Source organism: Pungitius pungitius, chromosome 7, assembly GCF_949316345.1.
Source record: "Pungitius pungitius chromosome 7, fPunPun2.1, whole genome shotgun sequence".
Lineage (NCBI taxonomy): Eukaryota > Metazoa > Chordata > Actinopteri > Perciformes > Gasterosteidae > Pungitius > Pungitius pungitius.
The window spans coordinates 12,080,843-12,106,777 of NC_084906.1; the positions used below are offsets into that span (position 1 = coordinate 12,080,843).

At 42.4% G+C, this 25,935-nt stretch overlaps 3 protein-coding genes across 4 annotated transcripts in view; all 3 read right to left on the minus strand.

Annotated features, from left to right (window-relative positions):
• Positions 1–1,384: 1,384 nt before the first annotated feature.
• On the minus strand, positions 1,385–7,010 carry LOC119216160 (transmembrane protein 79-like). The gene is made up of 5 exons (XM_037468622.2): positions 6,643–7,010; positions 4,464–4,746; positions 3,221–3,781; positions 2,420–2,633; positions 1,385–2,090 (listed from the first exon to the last, which is right to left on the minus strand). Exons 2-5 carry the CDS (start codon positions 4,735–4,737, stop codon positions 1,832–1,834), a joined length of 1,308 nt encoding a protein of 435 aa, XP_037324519.1. The 5' UTR covers positions 4,738–4,746; positions 6,643–7,010; the 3' UTR covers positions 1,385–1,831.
• A 1,279-nt stretch (positions 7,011–8,289) lies between these two features.
• Positions 8,290–13,175, minus strand: ctdspl3 (CTD (carboxy-terminal domain, RNA polymerase II, polypeptide A) small phosphatase like 3). The gene is made up of 11 exons (XM_037469076.2): positions 12,865–13,175; positions 11,553–11,679; positions 11,328–11,468; positions 11,094–11,202; positions 10,778–10,889; positions 10,354–10,440; positions 9,917–9,979; positions 9,505–9,584; positions 9,054–9,180; positions 8,815–8,910; positions 8,290–8,627 (listed from the first exon to the last, which is right to left on the minus strand). Exons 1-11 carry the CDS (start codon positions 13,003–13,005, stop codon positions 8,562–8,564), a joined length of 1,149 nt encoding a protein of 382 aa, XP_037324973.1. The 5' UTR covers positions 13,006–13,175; the 3' UTR covers positions 8,290–8,561.
• Positions 13,176–13,277: 102 nt separating this feature from the next.
• The window catches only part of arid3a (AT-rich interactive domain 3A), a 40,257-nt gene continuing 27,599 nt past the window's right edge, over positions 13,278–25,935 (minus strand). For both annotated transcript variants that reach the window (XM_037469075.2, XM_037469074.2), the window contains exons 4-9: positions 23,372–23,444; positions 21,903–22,086; positions 21,063–21,310; positions 20,563–20,850; positions 19,428–19,517; positions 13,278–19,044 (exon numbers count right to left, since the gene is read on the minus strand). In XM_037469075.2, coding sequence (XP_037324972.2) covers positions 18,917–19,044; positions 19,428–19,517; positions 20,563–20,850; positions 21,063–21,310; positions 21,903–22,086; positions 23,372–23,444 — 1,011 coding nt within the window. In that variant the 3' untranslated portion in view covers positions 13,278–18,916. The remainder of the gene's footprint in view (positions 19,045–19,427; positions 19,518–20,562; positions 20,851–21,062; positions 21,311–21,902; positions 22,087–23,371; positions 23,445–25,935) is intronic.

Here is a 25,935-nt window from a genome sequence, read left to right on the forward strand (position 1 = left end):
TAGTGTTTGAGAGAATTGGTTTCGTACTTTCACTTTGGAGGTTAAGACTTGAGTTTATCAGGCCCAGATGAAGTAGCAGCAGCAGACCGGCTCTACAAGTTTAGCTGTATTCGTGATATTAGTTATCATCACAGCCTAATTTCTGTAATTTAACATCGGTATCTCAACTACTTGAGCAGGATTGGCTGCTAGAGTTGTGGTTGTGTTTTTTGGCATTTGAGCATGGCACGAGCTGGACAGCAGGCTGTGGTTTTACCGGGAAGCTTCCATTAGAGCTGATGAATGTAAAGAAAAGTACAGCTGACATTCACTGAATTTAAAAGAACATCCTAGATCCCACAGGGCCAAAGTAAAACAGCACAACAGAGGCAGAACAGTGTGGCCCTGCAGGTATCAATTAATCAGACCACTAGTTTTTTATAAATTACAAGTCTAAAGCCTTACCCACCGGAGTGAAAATTCATACTTAACGCTAGTTGACAAAACAAAGCAAATGAAAGTTGCCCCAGTTGTCATAGAAATAAAAAAAAGATCAGTGTCAGCAGTGTCCCATTTATGGATTGGTCTTTGTCGTTTTTACTTATGTATTTTCTGCAATGTTGCCTTTAATCAATCATTCTCCCTTATTTTACATTTCGGAATGATTTAGTTCGATTTAAGTGCCACAGGCCGTAGCTGTAATAAGTTGCACATTTATGCACAGTGTGCCCCATGTTAAATGTTTAAAATATGATTTATGCTTAGATTTTGCAAGGGGAAATATCAATAAAGAAAGGCAAAAATTGTAATTGGGAAACTTTTTCATCAAAAAACAAAATAATTGACTTTGAATTTGGAAATTTAACTGGGCTCAGTGAATAAATACAAGTTCTGTTGGATATTCCACTCTGCATTTGCTGCGGACTGAGGTTTGACTGTAATAGCTGGACTTGTACATTGTAATTACTTCGTCGAACCTGCAGGCAGAAAAATATAAAAATGGAGAATTTTTTTTTATTAGAGACATCTTTTGCCTTCATCTGCCAGTGAAGCATTTTGGGCTGACAAGAGTTAAACAATGTGTCTTTAATTAAAGCAATTTGAAAAGCTCTTAATCGAGCGTGATTAGAAGGTTAAAATAAGTAAATGTAACCATCTTCAGAACTGTTTTTGTTTTGGCCTCATTTTGCACCACAAACCGTGAGCGGCATGAGCAGAAGCAGCAGCAGCGAGGACACCAGCAGGGTGGAGATGGAGAGCAACCAGAGAACTTTGAAAGCATGTTATCACATAATGACAGTCCCAGCACTAAAAACAGACTCTGCCGTTTGTCCAGTAATAGCTGCTCAGTCAAAGTGCTCAAAGCCAGCGAAGGAACTGAAAACTAGCTGGAAAAGATGTTTTTAATAACGGCTTTTATTCTTTCTTCATCATGTACAAACCTACTGGACATGTTAAGATCATAATAAAGTCTGGAAACTGCAGTCGTGTCTTTTCGGGTCAAACCAAATTAGCCATAAATATAGCAGAGCTTTTAAGTACTTATAGGGTTTAAAACATTAAATATAGGCACTGGAATAGCTTAAATGAGAACTGTTTTTAGACTACAGCATTGTTCAAAGGCCTCCTCCGCCACTAGCAGAAAGAGCTTTTTCATTTCAGATAATAGTCATGTATCCACATAACAAAAAAGAAGTCATGTATAGGAGGAGCAAAAAATACAAGTTAAGCTGTCACAGACTTGGAGGTTATAGTCGCAGCGTGTGTTGCTGTGCTGAACGGCAAACCACAGGAATGGCCTATTTTGGGAAAAGATCTCCTCCTCTGAAAGAAGAAAGCGCAGCTCGCCTCCTCACTGAGCGACCAGGATGTCTGTGGGTAGGATGTCTGCTCTGCCACTCGGCCCCTCCTGTGATGTCTCCCCTAACCAGGAAGAGGGGGTGACCTGATTATACAGGACGTCCTGAGAGACAAAAATTGGCTCTTTGAGATTCAGGGTGTACATGAGGAACAGATTGAGAGCCACCATGGCGAGTAGCGGGAAGAAGGTCAGGCCGGAGCCGAAGCCTCGCCAGGAGCTGCACACGCTCAGGCTGATCCAGTAAACTAGCCTACAGAGGGTTGAACATAAAACAGGAATTCAGATCAACACTCATAACCATCCTGAATATTTTTTATGATGCAAGATTCCCAGATTAACTCAAATTAAAAGGAGGGATTCAGAAAACCTTTAAAAAAAATAAAAACACATGAATGCAGAATTACTTAATTTTAAGTAAACGTGTGCTGCGGAAAGAATTGATTAGTTGGTTTAGATATTCTTTTTCAGGATTCATAATAATAACTTTATTTATCAGAATGTTTATCTCTGGTTAAAAAACACTAGGGTCTGACATTCCCATCCGCCTCAGCTGCTTTTTAGAGACTCTCTGAGTCTCACCTTCCAAAGAGGAACATGGCGACCAGTATAGGCACCAACTTCAGCTGGTCTTGAGGCAGTAAAGCGGCCATGACGACGAGGTTGAGGACGTAGAGCAGCAACTGTTCCAAGGAGGCTGTGACAAACAGTTGATGCACCGCCCGTCTCCTTGGAAACGCCTCCCGCAGACCGAAGGAGGCTGTGCAGAACTGCCACGCTGCTCCCACAAGCATGGCTGCGGAGGGATAAAGAAGGGGGGGACAAGTCATTGAGCGGCTTGAATCACGGCCATTTTTCCGCAAACAAACTCTAGTGGCACTTTATTGAGTCTGACAGAGCACTCGTTATAAGCATCTTCATTTGAATACAGCAACTGACAAGCCTTCAGAGGAGCCTGCATGCAAATCCTCCTCGCTGTCCTCAATTTGACAAGCGGATGAGAGGTAAAGGATCTAGACAGGCTTTTGCCTTGGGTGCCACCTGCCAGCCTGTTTCTGGTCGGGTGGATGGAAATGGATTCAAATATTCTGAACAATTAGGCCAAAGCCTGGGAGATGAGAGCCAACCCCTTATTGTAGTTTCCATTTCAAGCTCTGTGCAGGAGAGGGAAATTATGCTTCTCTCCAGAGGCCCGGCTGGACGTCTGCTGCGCACTGAGGTTGAAAAGCCCTTGAAATTAAAGGGGACAGGGGACATTGAAACATTCCGCGACTAGGCGGCCAGACAGACCAAATCCCCTCTTAAACCATTATCTCTCCCTTTGTACGGCTCCCACGGCTGTTTTTTTTTTTAAACGTCAGTCCGCAGGTTCGCGATGCGTACCGAGCAGGATGGGGACGCCTGCCACCACGCAGCAGCAGAGCGTGAACACGATGCGGCTGGCTGCGTCGGGGCAGTCCGGGGGTCTAATGGGCACGTAGAAGTAGAGTGCGTAGAGGACGCCGGCTGCACACAGGAGAGACGCCAGGACCGAGAAGAAAGCTGGAACCCGGCCGCTCGGACAGCATTTGCACTGGCAGCAGCAGCATCGTCCTGGATCTGAAGCCTCGCCTGTGGCCTCGAAAGTGTCGCCCCGCCCCTCCGCGCTCCACACGGTGAGCTCCACACTCTCCGGCGGAGGACCTATCAGAGGTCGGCCCTCGTCCACTGTGCAGTCCAGGTTGGTGGAATCTGGACTCCATCTCCGTGGGTCCGTGCCGTTGGGAAGGTCTCCCTGGGGGGCTGGGGCCGGAGGCCCGACGCAGTTTTCCGTGGCAGCGTCCAAACTGTGCGCCGTGATGGCGGGACTGGAAAGGGTTGGATTCAGCTCCCCCTCCTCTGTCTGATCTCCTGGTGGCTCTTGTTGGAGGTCGTCGCTGGGCTGATGGTGGCACGGAGCAGAGCCTGTTCAAAGAGGGGCACATTTTGAAACCACATGCTAATCAATCACTCACTTCCTGCATGTCAGGGTCTCGTATAACGCTTTGGAGAAGTGGACAAATGGCTGTTTCAACCTGTTAGAAGGACCATAGGAGGTGAAAGGCTGTTGGGCTCCTTACTGATCTCCCTCCGCCACCCACTACCATAGTTCCCTGTCACCTCCTTTTACGTTCCCACAGCTATGTTGTACACAGAGACACTGACACCAACCAGTACTCCAATGCGAGAATATCAACATATATCGAATATGTACCAGCCTCTCTGGCATCTGGCCAGTTCACAATTGGGTTCTTGTTCAACGTTAATTAACTTGTCTTAGTTAAAACAAAATATGTTTTTTTTTATCACCACGCAGTACTTTCCTATGTCCTCACCATCATTACAAACAACTTTTATTATTATATCAAAACCTGTATGCAAGGCATGTTGATGCTCCTGCAGGTGAGTCTACACATCTGCTTAAGATGCCTTATTCACATGCTCATTAACTGCTGTCCCGCCGTAATCAGCCCGGACTTAGTCTCATCTCTTTTTGGATTCGGTCTGGACTCAAACTCAACTCGAGCCTCTTTTAATTTGATCCAGTCTCCCCTCAAATCCTGCACATCCCTCAGACAGACAGTAAAGAACATGGGTAATAACTCACTTCTTGGCTGATTAGGCGCTGGTGGCGGTTCAAGGGAGCGCTGGGAGCCGCAGACAGAGTGGGAGGACGAGTGCAGCTCCTCCACCGAGGACTCGGGGCTGTCTGATACAGGCGCCAAAGAGATCTGAGTGTCCAGGTCCAGGAAAGGGGAGAAGGAGAGCCTGGTCGGGTCGATGTCCTGGAGCTGGTTGATGATGTCGCTGATGGACTCCTTCATGCTGTCGAGCTCCTTCACGTTCTGCTGGTTCGTGGCCTGAAGCCCTGAGGTGCTCATAGTGGCAGCCTGAGAGGAGCGAGAAGAGGTCCGCACAAAGAAACGGATCAGAGGCCAGTTAAAAACACCAAACTAACCCCCCCCCCCCCCCCCCCCCCCACCTCCCCCTCCTGTCATTCAAGTGGGTGGATCATCACGTTATCTTTTATCAAATGGAGTTATTTTTAGGTGTCTCGTGGCACCGGAAGACAACACTTTGAGATTTGCTTTAAACATTCTCTTCTTTTCTTTTCAAGCCCCTTTAATAATTCTGTTTTCAAAATGTTCAGCTTACCACTTTTAACAAAGGCAGCATTTACCCTCCAAAAGAACTTTACTGGGACTTTATGTGGAGTGATATCAAACTGGCCATGTGAGGAAAGGGGCTTTTCTGAGGGGAATAAAGGAAATCAGTGTTGATGCGTCTTTGGTTGTACAATCTTCAGCAGCGAGTTAATCTTGCAATGATGAATTTCTTGAAACAGGATTAATTAACGGCTCCGAATAAAATACCTATTTCTACTCCTCTATCAAAAATATCAGCGTGTTTTATTTTTTCTAATAATCTAGGGTTTAATAGTTTGAATGGAGTTGACAAAACTTCAAACACATACAAAAAGTATTAATGGTTTAGACTGGCTTTAGACAAAATATATTTGATCTGATGTGCTTCCTACATTAGGATGTAAATATGAGTTTGTGAGATACTTAAGGTTGAAAGCACATGAATGCTTTGGTTCATATTTTGCAAGAAAGCAAAGACACATTGTTGAATTGATTATTATTAAAGTTTTGATAGTCGGCTCTCCACTGGATTTTCATTCCAGAACTTCATGACCTCAGTGTTTCTAATACATGCAGCTATGTGACAGAGCAGTATTTTAGCACAGTGGTTCCTAACCATTGTAGCTTGTGACTACGTAGATCTGGTTATGACCTTGTTGGGTTCATGTGGGATTTTAAGGCCTAAAAAGCTCAAGTATTTGACTTATTTATTTTATCTAGAAGCCTAAAGAGGTGACTTTATTGGGTATTTAATTTCTAATTCAGAGGATGCTTATAGAATTAAGAATGTACGCAGTATTTCACTCCCTATTTTATCCCCCCCAGTGCATCGTGGGACCAATTAGGTGTGGGGGTGGAGGAGCTGATCACAAATAATAAACTTATTGACATCCTGTATGGTCGTTTTTTTTTTGCCAATACAAACATGTACATTCGAGAGCAACTTGAATGCAGAGCTTGATTTTAAAGAATGCTTTTCCTCAAGTAATTGGTCCAAATACCTTTTTCGACCACAATTGATAACTTTTAGGCTGCAAAATAAAAACGGTCAATCAGAAACATCTGATACATATAAACACCGTGTTGCCATTTGGCCTCCAATAGAACTGCAGGGTGATTTTTCATTCACATCTGCAGACTGAGTTTAGAGCATTTTCATCTGGTTGTGTTTTTTGGCGCACTTCCAAATGCGGCGCAGAATCGGGATGTATAGAGCGCAGATTTGGACTACAGACCGGTTGATATATTGGGTCACAGTAGATCCAAGCTGTACTTCATCGTGGACGTGGGAACCGCGCGTAATGGGGGGGGGGGGGGCATTGTGCTCCCCGCTGGAAAAACGAGCGTTCTCCCGATGCTCAGCGAACAATTGCTCCTGCGCTCATTCCAGGAGAGCGCGGGGTCGTGCGGTCCCCTGCAGGAAATACCCAAGTCGGTGATAAATAGATCCAACGCGCCCGGGTGAATGTGCGCGCAAAGGACACGCAAGTCTCTCTCAAATTGCGGCGCTGAAACCTTATATTATGAGGCCATTGCGATTAAAAACAGTCAGCAATAGGATTTCAGAAACACACGTGGATTCATTTAACTCCACGAAACGCTTCGTTGGAGTAGGAACATGCCGCGTAGAGATGGACTTACTTTGGTCGGAGGTTACGGAGGATTTGGTGAGTTTCTTCTTCTTGCTGTAAACAAAAAAAAAAAACCTCTCCGTCCTTCAGTGCCTTTCTTCCCTCCCCCTCCGTTTGCTTTTTGTCTTTCAGGATCCTGAACTTCTGAATCAAATTTCAGGACGGACAAAATACTAGGATTTCCCTCCGCCCACAAGAGGGTTTTTTTTTCTTTCCTGGGTACCATGTCCAACACCATATGGAGCAAATAAAGCCCGAGGAGGAAGAGGAGGAGGAGGCACTTGGTCTCAGTTTACCTCCAAATTCAACATTAACAATCACATTCATCACAAACACGAGCTTTTCTAAACACCACCGCAAACATTTAGGTTCAAACTAAACCTCAGTAGTGTAATATTCACACAGGTGTGTTCTACTTTGGGATTTAAGTTAGGGATCTATTACTATTATATCATTAGAATGAACTACAAGATGTTCACAGGAAGATTAAATCATTGGACAGTTGGTCCCTTTGTCTTATTTGCTGATACACAGTTGCACTATTAGTGGCTAGTTGTATAGTAGTGTATTACTAGCATGTTCTCAAATAATTGCTAAAGTAGTTTATTAAAACTGTATAGACTATATTCATTTTATTAATCTTAGCTTCGTTTCTGTAATATCCATACAATATTTGATTGCTTTAGATCTGAAATGATTACTGGATGGATAACTTAACCAGCAGCTCCTTTCATAACTAAGAGTTCTGTCAGTGAATTAATGTCATAAATATATAATTCCAAACATTTGATAAAATTCGAAAATTAGATAAAAGTATATTACTGTATTGGACTAAAGAAAATGACATTTCAGACATTTAATAGTCAAATTCTAAACAAAGAAACAACTTCATTAGTATCATATTCATAAAACAGATCTTACTGTTAAATATAATGCTAAAAGCAATTTAAGAGAAAATTATTTCATTTGTAGAGACCATTAAATCTGACCAATAACTCGTTTTGAATAATAATATAGAAATAAGATCAGAAATTGAGTTTTATTTCCAGTAACAATAAAGCATATTCTCTGAAAAGGATCCCAACTATTCTAAGCATTCTCTTTCCTCCTGCACAGGAAGTGATGAGTCTCATTTGCTATGCAGTAAAATCTGCTTTTATATTTAAATATATATATTTTATAAAATAAATCAACATCAGAAACACCAGTGAAATGTCTAAATGATAAACCATAAGAGTAGTTGACTTTGATGAAACACACCAGCAGACTGGTGACCATAATCTTATGGAAAAGCAAATTTTAAAAGTGACAGGATGACACATGAAAGGGATTTCAACACTGACAACACATCCACAACTGTGCACTTCCTCATCATCACTCTGAAGCCACTTTCATGACAAACTGCTCCGGTCACGTGTCGAGCAATGTAGATCTAGTCAAACTCAATTACTATTTATCTAAACGGAAAAGCCATATATGCAACAGAAAGACAAGATGTCTTATCTAGGCTTAATTATTTAAATTTCATATGAATGATTTTATTGCATACAAAGACAGCATCTAAAATAAAGAGTAAACAGCAGACAATGAGCAATAGAATCAATAAATTAATTAAGGTTATGACTATAAACATTTTTTTCTTGTGAAAACAAACAAACCCTGGGCCACGTTTTTTTTTTTAACCTGTGTGACGACTCTTGGAGGAAATGGGTTTTGGTAACGGCAATAGGTTTAAAATACCGAGGTGTCGTCTTTTGAAGACGATCTAAGAGAAAGGAGGGACAGCAGGTCCGCCACCAACGGTTAGCTAGTTCTCACTAGACGCTGATTTTGGCCAAAGCAAAAGGAAGGAAAACGCAAGCTATGAAAGTTATGAAGTAGTTAAAGCGAGGAAGCATAGAGGGGTTGAGGAGGGGGGAGGGGGTTCCGTTAGTCCTCTGACAGCAGCCTGTGGAAGTGATCCTTCCTCTTCTTAAGCTCCTCCCGAAAATCCTCCTGAAAAAACACCACAGGAGATATTGGAACTGAATAATGAAATCAGGGAGGAAAGAAAGCAGATGGTGCAGCAGATAACCTGTTTTATTCACAACTGACTGAAACATGTGGAGGCTTTGCTGATACAAAAATATATAGAAATGGAGGCAAGAATAATAATCGGAAGCTGATAAAATGACAGACATACCGCTGCGGACAGCTTCTCCATGTAGGGGACGAGCTTCTGGAGTTCTCGGTCCTCCGACTCACCAGACCAGCTCTTGATTGGAATGGTGTTCATCAGCTGCAAAAACATGAATATATAAAAGGGTTTTAATTCTAGTCACAGTGTAATTGCGAGATAATTCCATCCCGATAGTCAAAAGGGGAAAACTGCAGAATATCACAGTCATTTTATAACAGGCATCCAAAAACCACAGTGCTTACATGGTACGGGTATGTGTGGGGTGCGTTGTCCAGGACAACCGTCTGGGCAAGATCCCTCCCGAGGATGCTGAGATCTTTGATGTAGTGGCCAAGAACGCAGGCGCAGTCGTCCTGATACAGGCGATGTCTGCAAGAGAAGACATCGACACGGGTTCATTTGTACCAAGCGCCAGTATTTTATGAATTTGATTTATGGTTCTATAAAGAATAAACTTTCAGTGTGGGACAACCGTCTCTGGATCATTGTCTGATCGTCTTTACACATCATTTATGTGACATTAACAACTCAAACCCAGAACCCTTTGGAGGAGTGTTGTGTTCTGCACCCATGCGGGTCGGCAGCAGGCCAAGACTCGCTGACTGAGGTCGGTAAACCTGGAAGAGTTCTCGGCTCGACGTCAAGCACAGAGTTTATGAAACACAAGTGGAAGCAGATTTTAGGGAAACACACCGAAAGAGTTTTTTCTGGGGATCCAGGATATCCAGTATCTTCTCTGCATATTCCTTCTTTGCACACGTGTACACAAACAGCTGGAACAGAAGACAAACAGCAGCTGGAATCGGTTCCAAACGAGCCCACTAAAAGTACTTTGAGTTTTATTTAATTTTTATATAGAAAGAAAAATAAGATTAGGAAAAACAATGTTCAAAAATATATTGGTTAAAAAATGGATTAAATGAGAATGTAGTGGAATACGTTTTAAAAGTAGAATCACTTATTTTTTCACGTCACATCTTCTATTTCCGTTTTGTTTACATTTACCAATGACAACTATACAAACAAATAGGAGGTGAGTCACATAACTAGAAGGTACTGATCTAAAGCCAAATGAATCACTAATTATCCATTCGATAAACTATACCTCATAGACTTTTGCCATGGACTGCAGGAACTCTTTGACATGTGGCCGTAGGATCATGTACACCTGAGGATGTGGAGAGAGGAGAACCGAATGCAAAAACTCCTTCGGAATATATTCACATCCTGTTCAAGTATCTAAAACTGTCAACTCATACACCTAATCTGGATTAACAAAATAAATCAATTTCTTGCTAATTAAACAAACAGTCGGAGGTTAATGGACTTGTATAGTCAAATCTCAAATCACCAATTACTGAATGAAAATAAGAGACAACATGAAGATACGTTACTGTTAGTCCTGGTATTTCTACACAGCAGTGTTCCTCATATCTCCTGCTTCCTTCCATCCCTCACTACTGAGGATTGACACTGAAATAATTTGTCAATCATCTCTCGGACATGGGATCATCTGTTCAGCGTGCTTGAGTGAGCGTTCACCTTGTACTGGTGGTCCTGGAATGCTGTGTGGAAAGTGTACTCCGCTTGCTCGATGACATTCAGAGAGCTGAACATCAGCGTCTCCTCCTACAGACACATGCATCAAAGGGACTTTGTTTCAGTATTTCTTTATCGGGAACAACTTTTTTTCTGCTGAATGGCTCCACGAATAACAAGGAAACCGGCATTACTTCACCATGCACCCTTCAGACAATTGTTCAATGACGTTTTCTTTTGTTTGTAAAATGCCTCTAATTCCAAGCAAATTAAAGCTGAAAGTCTTCACTTTAGCCACACATTGACTGCTGCATTTCAAATCCACTTCAGCCGATAAAGAGGCAAACTTAGAAAGGTTGTCTCTCATTACAAATACTTACAGCCCTCACTGTGTCTGGCTTGTTGTGCCCATCTTGATCTTACTCACCAGGTCAATCACCAACGTGGCCTCTGGGGTGCTCCTGGTCTTGGGGGGAATATCTCGGAGTTGGGGCTGGGAGTGCTGAGAATGCGACGGTATGTTTTTGATGAACATGAAGCTGGAAAAGAATAGAACACCCTTAAATATAAAAACAATCACTAAAAACACCATTTAAAAAACCCACCCTCACATAAGAAGACTGCTACATTTCTATTTAGAGTAGTGGTCTCTATAATGATATCATCCATTTGGGGTGTAGGGCTGTTAAATGACCATCAAAGTCATGTTCGGGGTATACGTCGGAAAGAGGCTCTGTACTCACGGATTGAAGATGTCTTCATCCTCTTCTCCAACTAGAAGGTCAATGGAAGCAAAACCAAACACGCCTTGTTCCGGGCTCATCAACACGTTGTTTCCAGCAAGCGTCACATCTGGATAGAAAAAAAAAAAAAGGTAAGCAACACATTTTTGAATTTGAGATTAAATTATTGAAATAATTACCAAAGCATAGCACTACAACCCCCTGTAGAAAAGCAGAGAGACTGGCTGTACTCACTCTCTTTAGTGGGTGTGAGGAAACGCACAATGGGCGAGTAGATGTTTCTGGATGTCGTATTGTGAGGAGACACTGGGTCGATCTCCGACAGTACGCGCTCACGTCGCATGATGGGCCTGGTCGGAGTTTTGAATGCCAAATCTAGACCACAAGAAGACAGTCAGATTATTTTTTTAAACAGAGCAGCAGTTAAAATAATTCATATTAAAAAAAACAACAACATACCAGTCTCTCTGTGATCAACAGCAACGAGTCTCTTCCTTAACCGGCCACGGGGCAGTGGACGTCTGGTCATGGTGGGAATTTCGTCATCGGAGTGGTTACTATTGTCACTATCCACGGCCTCTTTATTCTTAAAAGAGGTTTATTGTTATTGTTAACCAGTGATGAAAATAAGAACTGTTAATTCAGATCCGTTTCACAGTAAAAATATAAGAAAAACTTGTACAACCTGTATTATGAAAAAGGTCATACAATTATTATAATTCTCAATGCACAGCTAGAAAATTAATAAAAATATTGGTACTCTGAAACTTGTATGCATTGTGCAACACCAGAAACTGTGCCTCACTTGTGCACAATATGATGGTGGATATTTTAAATTGGGCCTTTTCTTAAATGTTGCAACAGTTGTAAAAAAGGAAATGACCACATGTGAGCAGGTATCCAATGATCAACTTTTAACAGGATGCATGCCATCAGGCATCTCTGCTGCAGCGTCACTCCTCTGACAGACAGCACGTGTAAGCGGTCAGTGGAGCTACATCTAAACCTTATGTACAAGCCTCACTGGGGAATATTTATTTATATATTTTGAGGATTTGTAGTGCTTTATCCACTTTATTCTGTAGACATTGTAAAGTGAAGCAATTGCCGACGTTGGAAGCAGCTTGATTGACTCTCAAATTGCTAACGGTGCTAGCAGGCGAAGGGTCAGAGCTGTGCTTTTGGGCCAGGTCAGCTGTGATTGCAGGATTGCAGTATGGTGATGACGGTATGGCGTCATGAGCTTCCCTCTGGAGCGCGCTCACGTGTACACAAGCACGCGTGGCCATCATGGCGATGTCAACAAACCCAGCGAGTTCCGGAGAAGGGAGAGTGCCTTCATCCTCTGCTCAGGTTGACATTACTTCATTAACGTTACATCTTAAGATGGCTAATAGTTATTTAGCAGCTATGGCCACGTTGCGCATGTAAAATGCAGTCACCGTATAGTTTGAGTTGCCCAATACAGTGGAAACATGGTTAACTCTAGCAGTTGAGCGCATGAACAGCAATAGCGACAAAACGAGCGGGCAGTGCACATACACAAAGCGGGGAGAAAAGCCACCTATTGACGGCGTTGCTGGCGTTACTGCAACAGCGGCTAGCTAAGCTAACCAACGTCCGTAGCATCGGACTACTTATACCAACACTACTAGCTTACAGTTAGCTTAGTTTGTGAACAAGTTACATCCACAAATGGAACGTTTGGCGTCGTCTGCTGGTTTAGTTGACATTTTGGAGAAACTAATCATAGCGAAGGCTAGTGTGTCACCTTTGTTTGAAGAGGGCATTCGGTGCCCAAATAGACAGGTTTTCTCGGCGTTGCTTTGATGAGTTTTCGGCCGTTGCTCCGCGGCGTCTCCGAGCCAGACGTGGCGTTAAGCCGGAGGGTTCTTTGAGACCGAAGTCTCATTTTTCTTCTTCAATAGGGACCTGTAAAAACATTGACACACAAACTGCCCGACTGTGGTGAATCGATCTTCTCTAAATCCTGTCCTTAGCTCTTCTTTCTTCCTCCACCGGACTCGCTTAAGTGAAACTATTTGTTTCGCTCCGCCCATTGAGGTCTTCTCAAATAGTTCGAATCTGCCGGGGTGCGATAGGTTCACTGGCGCGGACACCATTATTGGGCGGAGCTTCAGAAAGCCCCAGGGCCAACTATTGCAGGTTGTCAGGTTGTTAACAGTGGTAAAAAGAGGTATTCATATCATTTAGCAAGTTGGACAGTTGTAGGAGTGTATAAATACATTTACCCATTAAAAAGGATTGAACATATTTCACATAACTTATCTCAGAAGAAAAACATTCACAACTTTGGTAACATTTAGAAAGGTGATATTTAATTCATTTCAGATTCAAAATAAGCATATTCACACAAACACATTGAGTATAGAGACCAGAATATCTTTCACCCTGCAAAAAATGAATAAAACAAAAACTGTTGCATTTCCCGCTGCCACTTCCCTGTTACTTGAAGACATCCCATTCATCCAAAACATTATTATTTATAGAAAGAGGAATAAGAACACATTAATACAAAATATAGAAGACTGAAAAGCCACTCCTACTACTAACAGTGGCACTTGAGCAGCACTTGTTGTAGTACTAAGTATCTGTTGAGCACAAGGTTCCCTATTGTTGACGTTGAAATAAACCTGTAGCACAGAAAGAGAAACAGAGAGGGAGAAAGGCTCCCCCAGGTCCAAAATAAACCTCTCCGTCACTTACCAAGGTGATAAATATATCTGCTGAGAGTAAATTCCAGTCGAGCTAATAATATAAATACATCACTATACTTTCAATTCATAAAAGCTTACTTGATTGGAACTAATCTTAAACATTAACCAGTACTGGTAATGTTGAGTCAATTTCAGACTCTGATGCCAACTCTCAAGCTTTTTTTGTGTACAAACTAAACTGTAACTGGGTTAAACGCGTCAAACTGGAGGTAGAGGTAGATTTTCCTGAGAACTTGTAAGGGAGAAGAGCCTTGATTCAGTTCTGAAGTTAACTTGAAGCCAACACGCACTTCAATCATCGCATCTTAATGTATTTCTGTGTGCCAGGTTGCTACAGAATAGTTTTAAAAAGCAAAGAAAGCAAAAAAAAAATATGAACATGGTATAATATAATAGCGCTAAAAAGTCATATCTCCGAACAACTTAATGAATCTTTGTAATACGGGTCAATTCATACAATTGTCACAGAAAAAGGCATCTTGTTAATTCTCATTTTCCTTGTCCACAGTTCCCGCGATAGAGCTAAAGTGAGTGGTGGAGTTCAGTCAAAAGCCCCTTAACCCCACATGCACTGTAACCCGTAAATGGGAAAAAGAATTTCCATGTCAGCAATATGTGAGCCGGAGTCAAATTTCCGAGAAAGACACTGTGGATCTAGTAAGGTTTCAAGTGGTTCTTTAGCTACGGCTCTGGTGGGAGTGAAAGCGGCAACAGTTCAAGGTAAACATTTGAATGTTATAGCATTGAGCAAAAAAGATAACCACAAGAGACTCCGAGGCTTTGTGCTGATTGGGAGTCGGCCCCTGAAAATGAATATATATATTCTTATTTCCCAGTCAGGAAATCAAACTCAAAGACAAAACAAAATGCATTAAGAACGTGATGAAGAGTACAAACTGTCCAAACTGTACAACAGCACACGAGTGCACCAAACACACATACTTTATAAATCAACCCAAGAATTATAACTGCATTACCACACCACATTAATACAAGTTTGAAAAAGATACCCAACTTAGGAAGTTGAGAGAAACGTCCATTTCCTGATGAAAAGCAGCTCGTAGCATTCAGAAAAAAAAACTGTCTGAACTAAAACCTAAAACTCCATTCAAAACGCAGAACATCTTCAGTTAAGACTAATGGAGTTTTCACAGCTAACATTACTCCAATGTTTCTTTAAATATGGAGGAACCTGCCCGACCACAGCTGCAGAGAAACGAGCAAGGCAAACTGAAATGCCTATTGTTCACGGTTTTCAATAAGCAAATGAATCCTGGTATGAATGAACCTCCGCCCCCGTTGAGGCGAGGATTTGAAAGTCCCATTATGATCCCAATAGGAACAATCAACACAGCGTGGAAACACTGGGAGAGAATGAACAATGAAGGTCCAAGCATTTTCTGTAAATGCTCAGATTGAAGAACAGTGAATGTTTGTAGTCTCAGCACAGACCTGCTTTGATATCATTTAAAGAAAAATCTGACCTTATTGTGTGTCATAACGAAAACCTTCCACTGAGGGGAGTTCTCAGTGAAGACATTGAGGCTTGAAGTGATCCCTCAATGAGTCCTGGTTCTCTTTGCATAAACAAAGGGGATATCTGATTGTCCGTGGTCATTACAACCTCATTCATAGTCAAAGTCTTTATGAAACTGCATTTCGATGCAGTTTTCCCACTTGAACTCAAGCTTCACGATTCTGTCGTGGCTAAAGCAAAGCAATCTTTCTTGAGGTAGAAGCGAGGATTGATTGTGGTATCCCCTTCAACCACGATGAGTATTTGGAGGTATTAAGTGTCCTAACGTCTCCTGAGTGTCGCTACCACGCAATTAAAGACCTTCCCTGAAGAGAGAGCGAGAGAGATGCAGTACCTCCACTGTTCAAATGCAAATACCTCACAGAATAAGATTGATATATACAATCAACATGGATCCTTTGAGGGGGGCAGGTGCTTCAGTGTGGCCTTAGGGGCCAAAAGGTCACAGGGTCAATTGGAAAAAAGCAATGTTGATCCTTTAGTTCAGTATTGATTGAACTTTTCTTTTCTCCCCCATCCCTGCCAAACTAATGTTTTCAGCCACAGCACGTCTCTATTTGATTGTCAGCCATTACTAGCAACTGTGACATCAGCTATGAGGTCAGAGAGAAAGAGAGAAGCAGGGAGGGCTTGAGGGCTTTCTGTATGTCATCATTCTGAGGGAAATCATCCTTTTACATTGGGATTTATTAAATACATGCTGGACTGAAGCAACTTCTGCAAAATATATCCGTAAAATTAGTTCTGCAAATGTTTCCGACATGAAAACGATTTCATTGGTTGAAAGGTGGCGGTAGCCAATAAACTGCGGTTTTGATGAGCATTAGACACCCAGTAGCAAAATGCAGAAGTTCCGTAGTCTAGTTCTGCTTTGCAGCTCGGCCTTGATCAGGTTTAAACTGTGTCCAGGCTTTTTCCCTTTCCTTTAGTGATGGCTCTTTCTGTATTTTTGATGGTTTGTATTTTATGAGAAGAGCTAACAGACAACTACACAGAAAACAGCAGGTATGACGACATAGAGGTGAAGCAGATCACCCACCTCCTGCAGCTGGTGATGTCAACATTTCAGCTAGTCAAAACTGATGCAGTATTTGTCTTGCCTGTAGGGGGCGCAGGTGGTTGTGCTTTGAACTGGTCTGATAATGCCTTAGCTGTGACGACCCCTTGGAGCAAAATCCGCTGTTTACCAAATGTGAATTTCAAACTGGTTGCATTTGCTGGCTGTCATATACAATACATTCTAATTAGTTTTACTTTTTAAGTTTGGTTTTTAATTCACGGAAATTCCTCTTTCGTCAACACTTCGGTTTGTGACATAACTCAACGAATAAGATCCTTCAGCTTGCAACAAACTTTTAAAAATCAAACTAAACCTCCACATCTTTTCTAGGATGCAATGAACCAAGTAATGCTGGACTGTTCCCACCTCACTAACTTAGGTTTAATAAATAGAGCATTTCATGATTTCATGTGTCTCTGAATGAGCGTGGTTGGCTATCCATTTAGAAAGAGTACTTTTCAAAGCTGTCCGGTGTTTGGATAGCAGCTGGTGGTGATTTCCCACAGAGAAGCAAATACAGAATCAAAGCCACGGCAGCCATCTGGGGATATTTGACTGGAACAGTAAAAACTGATTAGACTGAGGTACTGCTGGCTCTCTGGTCATCCCCCGCTGTGCTAAGGCACAGAACAGAACCCATTTACAAAGCCTGATTTACTTCCTAACGTCAGTAGGAATGAGGCTGCTTTGCGTTGGGGTGGGAGTGGGAGTGGGGACAAAGTAACAATTTTTAACAGTCCAGAGGGGTTAGACAGGTTAAAGTTCAAAAAGCTGAAAGATTGATCTCCCACAAAATGCGGAAACACAGCTTACACGCTAATGATGTGGTACAATGGGGCCGACTTTACTTAATCATCTAACTGCGGTGAGTGTCCGTACAAATACTAAAGACACAGGCGAGTGCTCAGCCACAGCTATTATTACCCCGGAGATCACATTGTCAAAAACCCAGATTAAGCAACATCCAAAAACAGTCGGAGGATCACAAGACATTCTCTTTATGTTCCTGACGGCAAGTCTCAATGTGACCTGGTCCTTGTCACAGCATAAGATAAGAAGCACTTGGAACAGAAGCACAAAATCATGCAAAATAAAACAACGGAAACAAAAAACGAAAGTATTTGAAATCTACAAAACAAGACACCTGATAATAATGGATAATGTCCGCTGAAGCTGACGCTTTATCTAAAAATACAGGCATGCATTTCACCCTTAGGCAAAGTTAGAAATAAAAAGATGAAAATTGATCTTTCTACAGCGCAAGAAAAGAATCACTCTGTCAAGACATCACATAACGCAATCAGCAGGCGGACACCTGAGAATGGTCGTGAATGTGTATTATTCACATACAATCTGACCCACAAACAGCAACAGTCGAAGTGGCTCAGCAAAGCCAGCATGTTGAGGTGCTGCGAGGAGAGAAAAAAAAATCTCCCAAAAGGTTTTAGTTCATTTTTCCATCTTTCTAAAAGTCCATTTATAACATAAGCCTGATAGACAACCTGCAAGATTGGCACAGATATGCATTGAACTGGCCTAATGTCAACAAGCAGGTGAGGATTAGACTTTGCTAGCTGTCTACGAAAGAAAACCAGCCGTTTGAAGGCTGCTTGAACTTGCAACTACGTAGAATTCTAGCAAATACTATTGCAGAGACTCTGGTGGTAATAAATAAATAATGTATGCTCAAATGTGTGAACAAGTGAACCAATATTCTCTCGCAGATTGAGATCCAGATGTTTTATATTTCACTGGATAATCTGTTATATGGTGTCTATTTCGGTGCACAACAGGGGCACAGGCCTGGAGTCTTCTAAAAATAGATCCAAAATGGCTGCCATGTAAATAAGGTTTTACACAGAATGAGGTCACAACGGTAGATTGTTATATGCCCTGACGAAACAACATATACCTTAGAAGCTTTTCTGATTAAAAATAGAGGAAATTCATATTTTCTTTTTTTTTATAGAATTCTAAATATATATATTTTTTCCTCTAGTGAGAGGACGATTAAAGTTCTAAATGATAAAAAAAACAGTAAAGAAAATATCAACGATAATGAAAAGGTAAAAGAAAAAAGAAAATGTCTCCCCTAAAGGATAAAACATTGCTGTCAATCAGTAGCTGTGTTTGTGAGTGTAAACAGTGTATTGCCTTTCCTCATTATTAACTTCTCTTTGTTCTGTACACTTATGCAGAAATAAATAATTCACAGGTTGTGCATTCATAGTTGTTTAGCATATACTGGCTCTCTGTTGAGATATTATTTAATTTTTTCCCCCCGAAATTTTGGCTATGAAGAACACAAGAGGGGTGTTGGTGAGAGAAAACCTGAGATAGTGTGACTGATTTTCAGTTTGTGTCTTTCTGTACAGTGTATGGTTCTTCTCTTTTTGGCATAGATTATGTAGAAAATGAGGTTGATTTTTGGCTTTACTTAGCGTGGAAATAAAATAAAAACAATAAGAGGGAAAAGGCTGTGAGTTTGTTAAGACAACTGGTTGCTGGAGGTTGAGGTAGGTGTGTGCTGCTGCTGCTGCTGTGGAGCCACACGACTGTTGGAGGCGGCTGATCCAGACAAAGCCGAACCCGCTGCTGCCTGAGCAAAAAGAACGCCTGGAAACGGAAAACAAACATAAAACATAAAAACGTGGCATACCTGCTGAATTTCATCTCTATTTTAAAATAAAGCTTAATGGGGAAAGATATATGAAGCGAGCACCAACTGGTTACATTACATCACTCACCCTAAATGAATAAAAGGCTACAAAGAAACAACGCTAGCTTTTCCTCCCGGTTTCCAGTCTTTTGCCAGGCTGCAGTAGCTACCGTATCTCCAGACTTAACTCACAAACATGAAGGGGACTTCTTATCTTACAGTAGTGCAATTTCAAATAATGACAAAAAACAATGCTGAAAAACATTCATATGTAGATTTTTCCTTGGAAGAACGACAGTGATCAGATGGATTTCCTGTGTCACATGACGGCCACACTCACCAGTGTACACGACTCCGTTGAGCTCCATTGACATGCTGATGCTGCTGGTGCCGTTGGTGGTGAGGTTCAGGGCCGAGTCCTGCCGGCTGTCTATAAGAAAGACAAAGCCCAAAGCTCTGTTAACAAAACTGGTGTTTTAGATCAATGTAAAAGACTCAGGGACTACTTTGTACAATCAGAACAGAGTTGACTTTGCAACATATCTCTACAAAACAAAGCCCCAATTTAAGAACAAAAGACTCTCACATCACAAACGTTTGGTGGGAATTTACAAAAAACGTTCAACATTTCTCTGAAGTCACCTGTACTATCAGTACTGAGAAACAGTTTGCATGTTGAATCAGATATACAGCAACCAAGACCGACTGTTCTATAAGATCAAAGTGTTTCACTGCAGAAGGGAATTCCCACTCAGACACACACTCAGACACACACATACTGTGTGCATGTATGCACGCCGCGTCTATACGCTAAACAGGTCAACGTATGGGTCTGTTGAGGGTTAGTTCCTCAGTGTTGGGTACTGTGGTTTGTGGTAAGATGTCAAGACTGTCTTGAGGTACTAACTGCCAGGAAGAGTGCTTGAAATCCAGCTTGTGTAAATTCTGGGGTAAACAATGAAATGTATTATTCACAATGATGCCAACAGCATCACACATCTCTGATGTGATGTGGTAATATTACATATATTCATGCACTTTGTTCCATTGTTGAAGATTCTTAAGAGTTTTTCTGATTGACTGTTAGCATCCTATTATCCAAGCACATGTAACCTTTAGGCTACGTAATTAATTACCAGGGTTTAAAATGAATTTATATTTTGTGAATCATTTGCAAATATTGATGTCTGTTGAAGACAATAACTCAGAACTTTGGCTCTGATGTGAATAGGTGGCTAAGCACGTTCCTTCTTTAACAGAGAAATAAATGAACATACTGTCAGACCAAAGATGAAATCTACTTTTATCAACCTAATAGACTATGCATTTTGAAATTACGGTTACATTTGACTTAAATTTTGTGACAAAATCCACCTTTATCCTTTTGGAAATCCACTAAAATAAAAGGTGGCACAAACTTCTTTAACTGATGTGGAAAGCCATGTCTCACTATCTAAGCTGAATAGCTCAGGTACCTTGGTTATTGATGCGGATGTTCATGGGTATCTGAGCGGTCATGGCCAACAGGTTGTGTTGCAGCGCTCTCTGCAGCAGTCGGTGGTGTTCCTCCGCCGGCAGCGCCATCTTCTTCTCTGGCGGCTCGCCGGCCTCCCGCTTGTCCCTTAGCTGTTCCAGAGCAGCCATTTGAGCCGCCATCGCCGCCTGAGCTGCCGCCGCCTGCACGGACGCCATCGAGTGACCCGCCAGGGCCCCGGCTGGCAGACGGGACGCACCGGCCCCCGGCAGCGGCTGGCCTCCGTCCTCTTTTGGCCAGAGAGCACAGAAAGGGAAACACGGGGGGAAATTAACTCAAAGACAACTGAGCTCCAAGAACACAGAGACAAAAATGGTACAAGCAAGTTGCAATAATTCAATTTCATACATTTGGAAATCAACTTGTGTCTTATATTAAATAAGTGTTTAAAGATGGACTGATCCCGTGTGATGCAAGAGCAGCATAATATGTAAACTTCACCTTTCTTGATCTTCTGGAGGGGGGTCAGCGAGGACCCGTTGGTGCCCACCATCAGGCCCACACTGGATGAGGGGAGCTTGGGCGAGGACAGCATGGTGGGCGTCCCGTTAGGCGAGTAGGTGAAGAGGGAGCTGCCGAAGCTCTGTCGTCGGCCCTCCCGCCGATTACTGTCGATGGCTGCCTGCAGCTCGTTGGGGTTGCTCAGACTCCTCTTGTCACATTCGTATGGATAGAGGTACTTCATGTATCTGAAATGAATTAATTTACCCACTCATTCACAATTCATTGCCACTCCCTCATTATGGAGGGGGGTTGTACCGATTGTACATGGTTGAATGTACATTCTTATGAACTAAACAAAAGCAATGTCATTGTTATGTCAATAGAATTATCTCACATTGGTTTTTAAGACGATTTGAGGAATTTACAAAAACATAAGGAGATAAAAGAATTAACTAAATAACGGCAGAAGAATCTTAAAACTGAATCTTTCTAATGAGCAGGGCTCCATGTGAAGCTAATTAAGTGTAAGAAAGTACTGTAATGTGAGCCAACAACAGGAAATGACTTCAAACAGTCAATTGGCCAAACCAGATGGTTGTTGACATCTGAAAGCCAGCAGCTTCACATTTTTAAAATTACAGAGCAAAAACTATTACAGGAATTTGAGATGTGAGTGGACTAAAGTATCAAAAACTCAAATTAGTTAGGTAGTTAGTTAATCTCTAATCTGAGCAGGATTACACTAAACAAAACTGCTCAGTAGAATGGCTGAAAAGGAGTTTTGTTTACAGGCCTGTGTGGCTTTGTCTAACAGTGTGTGTGTGTGTGTGTACTGACTGTGTGCGGAGGGTGAAGGCGGCACTAGTGATTGAGGTAGGCAGGTTGAGTCCCTTGGTGATCTCCCTCCACAGTTTCTTGTTGATAACCTCAACCAGGCCGCCCTTCTCTGTCACCAGCCTGTAGAGCATGTACAGATCCAGGACCTGCTTGGCCATGATGGGAATACGATTCACTGGTGTTCCTGTAATAACACACACACACACACACACACACACACACACACACACACACACACACAGGGAAAACATATGAAAGCACTGTAAAAGGAGATTCGGATTATCTTTTTTATTTTTATTTATTCCCCTTATATTTTCAGCAAAGTTCACTGAAGAAGAACCTGTCCATTCATTGGGGTGAATCTTATGATGTGTTCATTAGTAGAAAATAACATTCAAACAAACATGCTTAAATGTGTTTGACAACCCAGTGTATCTCTGGTTGACGTAACTCAACCTGACAAAGTTGTGTTCTTATCTTCAGAAGAGAGATGACGAGTATGAGACAGAAATAAGAAAAGACCTAATCAACATTTATCTTTGACGAATGTCCTTTTCTCAGCTTATTCCTTATTCTGGTCACCGACTGAGACTGAAGCCAAACATCCAGGCCCATGTTTGACAAGAAATAAGATCATTCCTAGATTAGCTGATGAAGGAGGGATGCCTCGGTTATCGATACGACCTGCAGATGTCACTCTCATAGAGCAGACCTCACATTTTGGCCCATCCGAACACATGACATTTAATACGGTTTCCAGTTATGAGCGCGTCTGATTTCTCATGGAAACTATTACCTGCTGTTCTCATTATGCCATCTATAAATTCAACTTGTCAAATGTAAAAGTCTGTTTGGTATTTATGAGCGAAGGAAAAAGTGAAAGATCCTTAGAAATCTGGCCCCAGCACATACGAATAAAAAATGAATGTTCTGGTTCCTTGAATATGACAGTAACTTGTTTACATCAACAGAACATTTTGGCTCAATTCACAGGTGTGATGTTGTGTGTGTCAGCAGTGTGCAGATCCCAGGTGGTGGTTGAGACAGAGTGTGTGTGTGTGTGTGTGTGTGTGTGTGTGTGTGTGTGTGGACAAGCTGCAGGATGGAAAGGTTAATCAATCTATTCCGAGGCATTGATACGCTGTGTCCGTTCTAGTTATAGCCTGGGAACAATGAGTGGCTTTGCACCCATAAAACCCATCGTCCACGAAAAAGCATCCGCTCATGTGAGTGAAAGATGAGCGGAAGGTGCTGTGTCATGTGTCTGAAGGGGAGGTGAACGGGGCGGGGTCATCTGACTATTAAAAGTCTCTGTATGACACTGACTGCAGATCAAGTGAGTGAATATAATGCACCTCATAGAGATAACCATGAATGGATTTGGGTGTACTCTAATGACTTAGATTACATGCGGTCTGCTGATGCAGGTTTTTGTTAGCAAACAAACACACGGCCCAACAGTTACATACCTCTTTTTTGCATGAAGCTGAAGAGGTCATCCAGAAACTCTTTTCTTTTCGGGTCCCTGTCCAGTTCATACAACTGTGTAGCGGTGGAGGAGGGAGACAGATTTTTGATTAGTCAAAATAAGCAACAATTTATGATTTAATTAAGGTCTAATATTGCATAACAAAGCAGAGGAATGCCGGGGGGGGGTCACGTAATGAATCTGAATAACAAGTGGAACATTGAATAGGTTAAGACCTCTCTCGTCAAATAACATTGAGTTTTCCCTCTGATCACGAGAAGAGAAGACAGAGAATGAGAGAGACTTAAGGAATTGCTGTGGACCGGTCTGAATGATGAGAACCTGATGTGGGTCCAGCTGCTAGCGAGGCCCTGGGCTCAGGAAACCTTCGATGGAAGGTGGCAGTTAAAGTGGGGCGCCAACTCGGGGTGCTACAGTGAGGCCATTGAAGAGTTCTCCCAGCCCAGTTTGCCTGTGTGGTAGTGAAAAACATTGTCGAACGTCTTTTCTATGTATGTGTCACACCTGATGCTAACAGGTGCTCCACCGTGGGTGGGAAAGCAGAGGAGTGGCGTCGGCATCGTAGCCGAGGCGTTATACCTACATATGTCACATGGTACCTCTTTGAGGTCACGGGGAAACTGTGAAACTGCACTGTACTACTACACAGACACAACAATGTGACACATGTGTTGTCTTTTTAAATATAACAAAATGACATAATAAATGGCATTTGACTGTTTTATATTAAGTTTCCTTGCTAAACGACAAGTCAGGGTGAATAAAAATTTTAAAAAACACTGCAGTCAGCCACTCTGCGTTTGGTTTGAAGCACCGAGCCAGACGCATTGAGAAGGAAAGGCTCGTCAGGCTGAAGTCTGGTAGGATTAGTGACAGTCGTGGCCTCTGACCACTAACAGACTGCCCCTCATTGTGGCTTTCACCCTCATTAGTGACACCATGAGATCTTGCAGTCTTCGGTAGGGGGGACAGAGCAGGGAATGATGAGGGTTGAGGTGGGGGATGCTGACTAATGTACAGGCCTGCTGGCAAGGAGTGGAGGAGGGGGCTGTAATTACAGGATGCATGCATGTTGTGAAGTGCCGTACCATAAATCTTTGAAATTACTCCCTAAACACCCCCCCAACCCCCCATGTTGTTTTATTGGCTCTCCACCACCGCTCCTTCTGTCCTGATCACACAAACAAACACTTCCCCAGCGGTGTGGTGGGAGCACTGACACAAGGAAGCAAGGGGCCGAACGCTTCAGATGTGGCAACGTGGCACGGAGAAAATGGCAGAACCAGCCGGAAGAAGTTTAACCACGACGCTCTACGATAATGTCACCAACCGATGTGAGGCCACACAGAGGGGACCATCGAACCTGGAGATTCTCATCCGTCCCTCTGCAGCAATTAAAGACCACGCAAGCAGCAGCGCAACAGCGTGGACACGGCAGTGTGTTGATCAGTTTCACCGTTTCCCTGCCAACCGAAGGGGATGTCACCCTTCAGAATCTACAGTGTAAGCACGCTCACAGTACCCGCCCCCCCCCCCCCCTACGGGTGCATATCCAGTTTCGGGTCTCATTCAGTACTGCCGGTTATCGGGGACACGGTATCCTTCTTTGTATTGATGCACATGTGACTACAATCTAAAATCTCACCTTGTGTTTCTTACGCCATGTTTCGGGCGTACAGTATAACTATTGAAGGTTCCCCCGCGAAAAAACAGCCAGTATTTGGGATGGACTGACTGACACCTCTCCTTTCTTGATTCAGGGGGTTCTTTGTTTCCAGGTTTCTGTTAGCAATGTGATTTTAGCCTACACAGACAAATACAATCAAATAACTGGGAAGAACTGGAAAACTCTCAAATAATTAACATGGGAAATTGCCTTTCAAAAGAAATGTCCTCATAGTATGTCCTACTATGTCCATGTCCTACAAGTACTTTTTACCTAATTTAATACAGACTTTTCCCGAAAAGCACAATAAAACAACAATTATCCAAATACTTTCAGTACAAATAATGTCAGTAGTTGGATTGATGGGGCTGACTGACTGAGGAAAGCATCTTGATCAAATACCATGAGAACGGGAACATAAGAGCATTTTCAAAGTCAATGTTTAAGACAGAGCTCTAAAGCTCAAGGTTTGTCCAGTAGCTTCAAATCCACACATTGCTCTTCATACACTAGATTCAGTTTCAAACATCTCGACCTGCGTCTCAAAACGCGGCTGGTAATGGACCAGATGCATTATGGAGAGCTATATGGGTGATGATGACATCATCGTAGCGAGACACCTGGTTGAATGAAAGCAACCAGGATCTTGTCCAACCGGCACCACAACTGCCATCATCATATATCAAACATTTTCTCTGTTTTGGTCTCAATGTTTCCTCGGGGCTTTTTTCTCTTTGTTCTTTGTTTTTTTTATGTCCTGTCTTTGTCACTCTTCTAGCAGCTACCCACTCATTCTGAGTATCTCTACATTATACTCATGACACACACACACGCGCTTTATCACGCTGAGGTAGGTGTTCCATACTTCTATTGGTTTT